At 38.1% G+C, this 11,557-nt stretch overlaps 1 protein-coding gene across 3 annotated transcripts; it reads left to right on the top strand.

Annotated features, from left to right (window-relative positions):
* Nucleotides 1-705: 705 nt before the first annotated feature.
* Nucleotides 706-11,557, top strand: LOC146522395 (uncharacterized). 3 transcript variants are annotated; one of them, XM_085141099.1, is made up of 14 exons: nucleotides 706-2,511; nucleotides 5,160-5,388; nucleotides 5,584-5,771; nucleotides 5,849-5,933; nucleotides 6,023-6,105; nucleotides 6,225-6,288; nucleotides 6,366-6,454; nucleotides 6,587-6,703; nucleotides 7,231-7,326; nucleotides 7,404-7,507; nucleotides 7,593-7,701; nucleotides 7,848-7,992; nucleotides 8,076-8,102; nucleotides 9,482-11,557. In XM_085141099.1, exons 2-14 carry the CDS (start codon nucleotides 5,178-5,180, stop codon nucleotides 10,024-10,026), a joined length of 1,863 nt encoding a protein of 620 aa, XP_084997225.1. In that variant the 5' UTR covers nucleotides 706-2,511; nucleotides 5,160-5,177; the 3' UTR covers nucleotides 10,027-11,557. The 3 variants fall into 3 exon arrangements, with proteins under 3 accessions (XP_084997225.1, XP_084997206.1, XP_084997215.1); XM_085141080.1 differs by having other exon boundaries at nucleotides 716-2,511; nucleotides 6,201-6,288; nucleotides 9,482-11,556; XM_085141089.1 differs by having other exon boundaries at nucleotides 717-2,511; nucleotides 5,852-5,933; nucleotides 6,201-6,288; nucleotides 9,482-11,555.

Genomic DNA, 11,557 nt, shown 5'->3' on the forward strand with positions numbered 1-11,557 from the left:
GAGAGACTGCCGTAGCTCATGCTAGCAGCAAGAGAAGTTACCCAAGGTAGTACTGGGTTCAGCCCATATGAATTGGTTTTTGTTCACACTGTTCAGGGCAGCAGCAGTTTTACAGGATGATTGGAAGATCCTCCCACCTCCTGTAAATCTGGCAGACTATGTTAATGGCTTTAGAAGGAGGTTGTATGAAGCTGTAAAACAGGCAAAACTTCAACTGAACACAGATGATAAAACAGTTTTACTGTAGAGCTGAAACACTTGCGTTTAGTTCAGGGGACAAGGTGTTGGTACTGCTTCCTGTTATTAACTTGTCCATATTCTGTACTGCAGCAGGTGTCAGATCAAAATGATCTGGTTGCTACTCTTGAACACAGAAGGAAATCACAACTTTTTAATGTAAACCTGTTAAATCTCTATCATGTTCCTATATGTGGTGCAGAGGATGTGACATCAATTGTTGTGGCAGCTCTTTCAGAGGGGTTGGTTAGTGAGAGGGTTGAAACTGGGGAGGAATGTTTGGCAGCGTTTCTATCACACTTTACTGGAAAAATAAGATCAACTGAAGTCTGATGTGAAGTACATGTTGATAATAATCAACACCTGACTTTTAGACTTACTTTATTTTTTCTTATACATATTTTTTTATGGCTTGTGCTTTTATTTTTTTTTTATTTTGATATGCATTTTATATTACCCCCGTGTATTAGTGCCATTGACCTGTGACTGTGAGTATATTTGATACTTTGCTAAGGCCTTATAATACTCGTGTTACTTCTCTGTCTCTTATGTTAAGCACTTTGGTATACCGCTGGTTTTTAAATATGCTCTATAAATAAAGTTTGTTGTTGTTGTTGTTGTAATGCCGTAACTTCATGTTCAAATTGATCATCCCCATGCTTGCTTGTACAAAAACCAGATCTGACCTTTCAACCCTGTACCGATTGTCGTAAAGTTAACCAGGTCACAAAGATGGATTCTTTCCATTGTCACGTGTCAATGACTGTGTGGACGGGATAGTCTCAGTCTCAGCAAAATTTGTCAGTAAATTTGACTTGTTAAAAGGTTACTGGCTGTGTTCAGATGCAGGCAGTAGCGGTTTTTGATACGGGCGACACGGGCGGTTGCCTGGGGCAGCATCGTGGTGGGGGGGCGGCATCACGGGCATCAGCAAAACAAAATGTAAAAAAAATTGCTCGTACTCATGTTTTCTATCGCCCATTTGCTGGGAGTAAGGCCGCCGATAATTTTCTCAAAGCATTTATGCAACTGGACGATAGTCATTCAGGCAGCTCACCATGTTCTTCTTGGGCACTGGACCGATAGTGGGTGACTTAAAGCAGGATGGTATAATAGACTGTGGCAGTGAGAGGTTGAAGATGGTGATGAGAACACTTTAACAGTCTTTGTTGTTGTTACACTCTCAGTATGTATGAGAGTATGAGAGGTGTGTGGCCCTCCAATTCTGTTCCTTCTGCAAATATACCCCAAACTGTGTTGTCAAAACAGTCCTGTAGGGCTGTGGTGGCTTCTGCGGTCCACACTACTCGATAGTGGAGAAGGAAGCATTGGCTTATGGGCTCTATAAAGTTTTTGAAGTGTATGCAGGGGCAAGTGATAATCCTATTGTAGTTAACACAGATCAAAATTTTCATTGCTCTGAGTCTGGGGACCCAGTGTTTATGTGTTTCTGGTTTTGAATAATTTTTTGATTTAGCATTGTTCTTGGCATTGTTATTTGTATTTCTATTTTCCTTAATTCTCCCCTGTTATATTTGTTAGTTTCTAATCTTTAGGCTTTGTTACTGTGCCTCCTCCTCCATGAGTCATGTCAAGTTAGTTGTGTAACTATGCATGGGTGTGGTATTTTTGTGAACTGATTTGTGTATATGTGCATTTGTTATTATTATATTTTTTCTTTAAGTGACATGTTTGAAGCACGTGCGGGGATTCTACCCGGGTGTTAATGGTAAATCATTCAGTCCCAGTCTGCTGTCACATATTGCTTTTGCTTCATGCTGGAAATGGAAAATAAATAAACTCATCTATCTCTCTGCCTCTCTCTTCTTTATTGTCCAGTGAGGAGGATATGACACTTTTATGTGTTCAGCTTAAAAAAACATTTTTTAAATGACCTGCGTGCTAAATGAGGAGTGTCCTTTGCACACAAAGCCCCACCTGATAAACACCTCCACTTTTACACTCTAGGTATCAAAAATAGATTTTAGCATCTATATGTCAACTGTTTGTATTTGTTTTTCTCTCTCTCGTTTTTCTTAAAGAATGAATGAACGTTGTTCCTTTTTTCCCCCTCATAACGTTTATTTGTTTGTTTCTTTTCCATGACGTTTCCAGTAACCAAGTATTTCGCAGTGATATGTCGCAACTCCTCACAGTTTCGGGATTGATTTTGCCGAAAGGAAACTGAAACTGCTGAATCTTTATTAGAGAGAAGCAGAGTTTGGAGAAAGCAGCAGATCTCACAGAGGAGCATCGAGATACGCAGGAGCGCAGGTAGGCTGCTCTGCACTTTGGTGTTACTTTGAACTTTTTGAAATGCTTCATGATAAAATAACACGGCAGTCTCACTGACCCACTCACTCTCGTGCCTGCATGAATGAAAGCCTGTTTGTAGAAGAATCAGATAATATTAAATCATTACTCCTTTGTATAATACTATAAGTATTATATATATGTTATATACGTATTTTATTTTGTGTAGATGCTGTGACGTCATCTTGCGTGTGAAATACAATCTAAAAAGTTGTTAGGTAACTCGTATTTTGTAGAGTGCAGCACACAACGTTATATAGACACATACAGTTGGGGGTTTTGATATGGGCGACGTGGTGGGGGCGGGATTATGGGCATCGGCAAAAATAGTTGCTGGCACCAATGCTGCCAACGCATTTTTGTGCTTGCATGGGTACCAGTCAGTTTTCTATTGCCCATTTGTGGCGAGTAAGGGCGCCCTCCGTTTGCGAGGTGCGCCTGTTGCTTGCTGCACAGGGAGGAGAGGGGCGGGGCGGCGAGGTATTCTCTGGCTCGGTGTAGCGGTATCTAATAACCAGCTCACAAAACAAAAACAAACCAACGGACACAAAAACACCAGACTTATAATTTGCACCGATGTGTTTTCTAAATTCTATCACACATACTCGAAAACTGAGCGCGAGGGCCCTCGGTGCGCCTACTTGCTGCTGCTGCTGCGCTGAAGTCTCACACACAACCTGTCGAAGGGGGGGGGGGGGGGGGGGGGGGTTGCTTCCAGATAAAGCTCATTTCCTTCATAATATTGTCACTCCAAGCTCATTATGTATTAATTTTTTTTTTCCTGGGTTGCGCGAAATCCCAGAAAAAAAACCCTATATAAGCCGAAACTTATACAACAAAACTTCAGTTAATTACACAGATCTTTTCAGGATAAGGAAGCTGTCATGGTTATAAAATTAAACCGCAGGTTGCAGGGTGTGTGCTAAGCTTTTTTTCCACTATGCTGCTTTTCTTTCCATGACAGGAATAAACAAATCCAACCTGAAATGCAAATACTACTCTTGGAGAGTCACTTTAACTCCTTCTAGTCCAGATTAAATGTCAGGACGTGAGTGTTTTTATATATATATATATATATATATATATATATATATATATATATATATATATATAATAAATATATATAACACTCATATATAATTATGTGTTATGTGTGGTCAAAGTTTGAAAGGGAGATGAGTTTGAAAATGAATGTTTAATGTTTATTAAAAATAATAAAACACTAATTACATTAATTTGTTATGTATAGGATCAATATTTCACCACATTTATGCTTTATTTAGGCAGATGGCCACCCTTCCCCAGCCTGGCTCTGTGGGAGGTTTCTTCCTGTTAAAAGGGAGTTTTTCCTTCCCACTGTCGCCAAAGTGCTTGCTCGTAGGGGTCATATGATTGATTTCTGTATGTATTATTGTACCTTACAATATACCTTACAACATAAAGCGTCTTGAGGCTACTGTTGTTGTGATATAAAAATATAAATTGAATTAAATTATTCAATATTATGTATAAGTACATATATGTTGTAGCTTGATAATGTTTTTTAAAATCTCAGTGGAATGGTAACATTTTTAATGTATATCTTTACTGACATGAACACACTAAGACACAAAACTGTAATATCAGTGTTTTTTTGCTGCACATTCAGTGCCACTAGAGGGCGCCTAATCACTGTGCAACACAAGGGAGTCCGAGGTGTAATTTTTGACAGTTTCACTTTTTTTAAAAAGTATTTTTATATATAAGGGGTAATATATTTGTCTTAGTATTTTATATGTCTGTCTTGTAAAGTGGAACAGAGAAATGGTGGGTAACTGAGGGACAAAAACAATATGGTCATCATTTCTTTCTGATATAAGGACATCAGGATATCATAACAGTAATGCCTTGAAAGGTTACTTTTAACCTGAAAAGCACAACCTTTAATAGTAAAAAAAACTCTTCTAAAAGTTCCATACAGTGCCGGTGTAGAGTATACACCATAGTAGAAAATATGAACACACAACAAGCCTTTAACAAGACAAGCTGGAACCACACAGGAAACATACCTTGAGGGAGAAAATGACAAAGAACAAAGGAGGACTCAGACATTGTTTACATACTAGGAAATCAGGGAGATGCAAAACATCAGGGAACACAGCTGAATGGAATCAGACTAACGGGCTGGGAAGTGGGAAGCAAAAACACTCTTGATACGTGGACTATCAAAATTAAACATGAGGCAACAAACACTGAGAACAGGACTAAGATGTGAACCATAAAAAAGCCCGAATGTCAACAATACAGAACTGTAATACAGATAATTACATTAAAAACCTGCAAAACAACCCAAAACTCAAAACTCTGGGATCATGAGAGAAGAAAATATATATTTTTTAAATTTCATTAGCAGAAGACAAACAATAATAACCAAATTGTTTGGAAAGAATAGCATTAAAATCAATTATTAATGCAAACTAGTGATAAACTACCCTCAGTGATAATTCACACATTACTCATATTATTCCTGCTAAAATCGAAAACCACATTTTCTAAACAGTGCATGTATTTTTAATAATTGAACTCTTACTGGTTTCCCTGTTGTTTACATCCTTTTCTGTCTACTTCAGATACTCAACTCATCCAAAATGAGTCTTCAGGTTTGCCACTGTGGCTGGTCCAAAAACACAAGTTACCAGGGCCTCAGAGTTCACCAGGGAAAGATGGGATGTACACCAAAGGGAATGAGGATCCCTGAACATGAACAATTCAGTTACCTTCCTACAGTGACTATCCTGAGTCCTCAGATCAAATTAACAGACCCATTTATGGATATTTTAAAGAATTCTGTGAAGTCTGGTGAGTGCGCTGATTGCACTGCTGACCCTAGTTACACTTTTTGCAGCTGCAGAGGCCGAGGATAAATTTGTCACTTTGACAGTTTGTTACAGTGTATTCTCACATTGTTAAGGAATGATTTACTAAAAAATAAACAAAGAATATGCAGGAAGAGTTAAAATAATCATTCCTTAATGTGTCACACAAACACAACAGATTCAAATGCAAGCTACTACAGCTGGCCCAGAATCACAGTTGATCAGGACCTCGGAGATCTCCAGGGAGGGATGAGATCTACACAAAATCAAGTGGAGGAGAACAAAGTTCAACTCTGGAGAAATCATCAGGAAGAATCTCATCAAAAGTGGAGCAGACCAACTTTCAGTCCTTCAGTCAAGGAGGAGGTATGGCTTTTTCACAGAAATATGAGAAATTACACTAGATTAGCATCAAACTGTATAATCACATCTGTTCTCTCCAGCAGAATATGTTTCTGCCATCAAGCTTCACCCCCCAAATCGATTCTCCAGCCAGACAAGCCTCTGCAGTAGAGATAATTAAATCATGTACGCATTTTAATTTAGTTAGTTCATAATGACAACGCTCCCAAAAAGCAAGGTGGCTTAATTTAACCATTAATCCTCTTTTGTTACAGTGGTTGAAACTCAGCAACAGTCTGTGCCAACAGGTTCAAACATGGGCGCATATCAGGGGCTTGATTTTGCCTCTGGTGCACAGGTACACAGATTTTCTTTTCAAACATATCAAAGAAGTGTTAGGATAACATGTCAAGTGACACCCACTGAATCCCCACTTCTACTTTCCTTTTACAGTCTGTGTTCATGTCTGTGTCACAGACCTTCAGCAACCACAGTGATCACACAGATAACACAACCACAAAGATGGAGACAGACACATCATGTACGCATTACAATCTTCACAGCTGATGTCAATTCAAGCTAGCTTTGCTTGGTAATAACTCTCTTGTTCCTCTGCAGTCTTTGAGACTCCTCAGCGCTCTCATCAAAGCACCGTGAGCTCAGACAAAGCCCGTCGAGCTCTGGACTTCTCTACTGGTGGACAGCAGGTACTGCAGATTTCTTAAGTACAGTTTTTCAGATGCATGTAAAATATGGTTTTAGTATAAATGTGAAACAATTTTGCTAAGAGTTAAACTGTATAAAGATTAATTTCATTATTTACTGCTTTCATATTTTAGGTGGTACAACTCTTGGAGCTTCCTGGGAAAGCAGCCCAGCACGCAGCAATCTGCCCCGAAGAAAAAGAAAAGGAGATAGACAGGCTGAAAGAGAAGAAGACTAAACAACTACAAAAGGTAATGCAGTTTTAATAGTTGTTAAAATAGTGGTTCTGAGTAACAATGTAATAATTAGTAGAATTTTCAATCACTAAAACTGAAGAAATTCTAAAAATGCTCCAAAAGGTGCCAACAGCACAAACACTGCTTGGAGTTCCAGTTTAGATACTCATAGTAGTGGAAGTAAAGCCTCACAGAGTGTTACAGGCTACTGCTGCATGTGTTTGCACACCTTTCGGTCAAAGCCACCACACCTCTAGCTTTAAACCTCCCTAGTATCCACATTTAGTTAAACTGCAGAAATATTGCAAAGACACAAAAAACCTGGATAGCCTCTAAATTTTTGCTTCTAAATTCACATAAAACTGAGGTTATTTTACTCTGCCCTGAAAATCTTAGAAATATGATATCTAACCAGATTCTTACTCTGGATGGCATTACCTTGGCCTCCAGTAACACTGTGAGGAACCTTGGAGTCATTTTTGACCAGGATGTGTCCTTCTATCATGAGACTTTTGACTCTGAGCCATTTGTCCTCTTTCAAGGCAAAACAGGAAAAGATGAAATCTGATTTGCAGCAGAAAATTCACATCAGAGAGCTCAAGATGGCAAAAGTCAGATCATCGGAAATAGACTGCAAGGTAAGGATGTTTATTTATTTTTCATTTGTTTGGTTTATTGCTTTGATGTTACTTTAACACATCCACTCTCTTTTCAGGGCACTCTGGATGCCGAATGGTTGGAAGTCAATAATTTCTTCTCAGAGGCTATCAAAGTTGTGGAAGATGCTCGAACGAAAGCCCTTAAGCCTCTGGAGGAGAGGTTAGTACTGTCAGTGGAGAGCAGCTGAACATTGCCAGCGTGCTGTTATAGAGCTGTACATTTTACTCTCTTATATACTGTTTAGGAGACAGAAAGTGAAAGGAGATGCTCAGGATATCATCCAGAAGCTGCAAAGAGAAATTGATGTGCTCAAAAAGGCCATTGCTGAAGCACCCAAAAACCCAGACTTGGAGGTGAGCTTTGAGGACCTGAAGTCCATCTTCTGGTCTTTTTAACATCTCAGCATAAAAGTGCATTTCTGCACTTTGGCAATTCTGTTTCGTTAAACTCATTAAATCTAATCTTGTCATACGCTGATGTTTACTGTGTGCAAACACAGGTTTCGCCACTAACAGGCCTGAATGAATCTACTGACTGGAAAAATGTACAAGTTGACACTTCACTCTCCTTTGGCACACTGAGAACTACGACTTCAGCCATGATGAAGCAAATTCACGACAAACTGGAAAAACTCTCATCCATCGGTGCGCCCATCATTTTGTTGTACTCATATTAAAATCTGTATTTTCTGATTTATTGCCACTTACTAAAATGTTTGTTTCCACAGAACTCAGGAGGATTACTAAATTTGCAGGTGTGTATTTCAAAATAAAAACCTTATTTAAATGAAAAAATGTGATTGTTTAGCATTTTGATGTTTAATACAGATACATACTGATGAACAGCAGTAGGCCTTGTAATGGAAAATTAATAAGCTTTAAAAGTTGTGAAAATTTTAAAATAAAAACCAAAGCTTTATAGAAATTTAGCAGGATTCTCTCAAATTCCAAAATCAAAAAAGCATCCAGCTCTTATTGTTTTCCAGAATTGAACTCGTCTTGTTAAGGTTTAGTTGGATGCAGTCAAAATTAATATGTAGATTTCCAAAATAAAATATAATTTTCTAATGTACTCTTTCAAAGTTATTTAAGAAACAAATGGCAAAGATAAGTTTTAACATCATCTGTAGCGATTACTTTCACTCATTATCTAGCTGATGGTGATGATTAGTCATCGCGCAGTGAGACAGTTTTATGGCACAAGTCATATTTTTGTTATTTCAGTAAGTTCCTATTTAAACACAAAAGCATAAAGTTTCTCCTCCTCAACTGTAACTGTGTCACTGTGGAAACAAATTGCCCCACAGTAATTTGTCTGCTTATATATTTCTAAAACTGCTCACTTAACTGCAATCACTTCCCCCCCTGAAAAAAGGGTCTATGGAAAAACATGAATAATTATTTTTAAGGATATGAACACGTTTAGCTCTGGCACATTTTATTACTCTCAATTTTTGTCACGTGAACGATATTTGACACCTCTGGGAGAGCAGCAAACTCAACAAAATTAATGCACTGTGATTCAGTAATGTAAGATTTCAGGAGTTATGTGAATAAAATATTGGAAAATTAGCACAGTTATTAGCTAAAAAATATTAATATATTGTTTATTTACCAATGAAAAAATTAATAGTGAGTTAGCTAACATAAGTAGGTAGTGTTTACTTGTTATGATGACAAGACCTCAAGGGGTCAGCATGGCAAACACAATGCCCTGATGCTCTTTTGTTAGCCTAGCTGCTTGTCGATAGTGTGAAACCTCTCTTTATTGCTTTATCCGGAGGAAGATGTGAAAAAAAGTTGAGGGAACAGTAAATGTATCATGCATGCTCATATCTCATCTCCAATATTGGACTGAAGTATGGAAGTATGGAAGTATATAATATTTGTATATTTCATATACAAATATTATTTCTTACTGAGGACAAACCTGTTGTTACTAATGTTTCCATAGCAATACTTACCACCATTTTTGGGTTTAATCCAAAGCTTTGGCTGAAATGTTTAATAGGAAAAGTAAATAAAGTAAGGGGAGTCTTCTATTGTAGTTTATCCATTACTCTTGTGATGCTTCTACACTTCTACCCACCACACGGTTCTGTTTTTTTAATCACTTGTGTTCTTTTGACTGCAGTGGACGTGAAGCTGGACCCGGCGACCGCACACCAAAGCCTTGAAATTTCTGATAATGGGAAAAAAGTGAGAGATAGTGGAAAGATGTCGAAAGATCCTGATTCTCCACAGAGGTTTAATATGTTTGGAAGTATCCTGGGGCTCAACAGGCTGTCCTCTGGCAGGGCATACTGGGAGGTGGAGGTCAGCAAAAAGACCGGGTGGGATCTGGGTGTGGCGAGACGTGACGCAAACCGCAAGGGGAAACTCTCAATCAATCCTGACAATGGTTACTGGGCTACTGTACATTATGAAGACCAGAAATATTCAGCCCTGACAACACCACCAGTGAGCCTTTCGCCTAAAAGGAAACCTCAGAAAGTCGGGGTGTTTGTAGATTACGAGGAAGGTCTCGTGTCCTTTTACGATGTGACGTCTCAGTCTCACATCTACTCATTTACTGAGTGTTCGTTCGGTGGTGAGATCCTTCCATACTTCAGTCCACATCTGAAACAAAATGAGAAAAACAGCAATCCTTTGATTATCACTGCTGTGCAAAAGCAGTAGTAATCACAAGCACTGGATCTGGTGCAGTGAATGCATCACTGGTAAGCAATATATGTGTCCAGGTGTGCAGTAACCGTTTAATGTTTTTTCTGTGTGCAAACAGAGTTTTCTTAGATTTTTTCAAGATTGTCCAAATTTCAACATTTTTCATTTTTCAACATTTTTCATTATAACATGCATAAAGATCACCTGACTCAGGTTTTTATGTACCATATTTTCTATTCGGTGTGCAGTAATAGTTTGCTCACCTGCCCATCGGGCATTTGATCGGTCAAATTTCAACATTTTTCTTATAACATGCATTAATGAAGATCCTCTGACTGAGGCATCAATTTTAGAGTTTTATTTTTTATGTTTTTTATGTTTTATATTTTCTGACTTTTAACATTTGAAAAGTAAAAAATAAGTCATATATACAGCATTGGAAATGTATAAATTTTACAGAAACAATATGAACAATGTAATAACAGAAAATTATTAACCCGGGCAAAACAGAACACTGGAAACTAGGAGGTCTGGGCATGTTGAAACACTTTAGACACTATTCCTGTTTCTTTAAGAAAAATGTTAGGACATATTACAATCAAATTATGTTATGTACTGATCACCAGCTAGAGGTGGTGCATTTTTCAAAATCAGCTATTAGCCAATTATTTGGAGCATTAAAATCATGCACCTAGATGAACTTCAGGAAGCCATTTCAAATTAATCCCTTGGATGCAACAGGGCACTTGACTTTCTTGTACATGGACTGGTGTATGTATGAATCGGAATCAGAATACTTTATTAATCCTTAGGAAAATAATATAAGTGTATATATGTGCTTTTCTACTCACGTTTACTACAAGCCTTGGGGGATTGGGGGGTTATTCAGGACTCAGGATCTATGACACACGGGGAGCCAGGGATCAAACCACCAACCTTACCATTAGCAAATGGCCTGCTCTAGCAACTAAGCCACAGGGGCCTTGTTGTTGAAAGTTGACTTTAAAATATTACGTTAACTTTGTGCGAATAAGCTTACATCATATGTCTTGACTGATGTCCTAAGAGTTGCAAGACTGGAATACTTGAAATCTCTGTGCCTGTGACATTTGGACTCTGCTGATTCTTCTCTGCTGTGTACAGCTGTGGTCCACTCCACCGCTGTATAAACACATACAGCACCCCCTTCCCACAGCTCTAACTATAAATGCTGTTTGTTATAATTGTTGACCAAAGCATGGATTACAAGTTCTGCTTGTTTGTTGTGTTTTTGCTGATTGTCCATCGCTTATTGTATCAACAAACTTACTTACTCTTTGTAGCTCTGTTTTACAAATCCTTTTTTGTAACTATTTCCTTCTGTTCAACCATTTGTTTCATTTTGTACTTTTTCTACTCAGACGTCTTATATTGTGGTCTTCAGGAGTCACTGTATGCCATTTAAAAGATGTGTGTAATATAATTTATGACATTAAATGGACAGAAATTAAAGAGACTATCATTTAGGAACTTCTTTTTTGCATTTATTGTCATGGTGTTACCACAA

The sequence above is a fragment of the Neolamprologus multifasciatus genome, chromosome 3 (genome assembly GCF_963576455.1).
Source record: "Neolamprologus multifasciatus chromosome 3, fNeoMul1.2, whole genome shotgun sequence".
In the NCBI taxonomy this organism is placed as follows: Eukaryota; Metazoa; Chordata; class Actinopteri; order Cichliformes; family Cichlidae; genus Neolamprologus; species Neolamprologus multifasciatus.

Excerpts from the sequence above, each read along its gene's own strand:
- LOC146522395 (XM_085141080.1), top strand. The coding sequence starts at position 5,178 with ATGAGTCTTCAGGTTTGCCACTGTGGCTGGTCCAAAAACACAAGTTAC. Across the intron at positions 5,389-5,583 it reads AAAGAATTCTGTGAAGTCTG|ATTCAAATGCAAGCTACTAC; the intron begins GTGAGTGCGCTG and ends CAAACACAACAG. Across the intron at positions 5,934-6,022 it reads AGTAGAGATAATTAAATCAT|TGGTTGAAACTCAGCAACAG; the intron begins GTACGCATTTTA and ends CTTTTGTTACAG.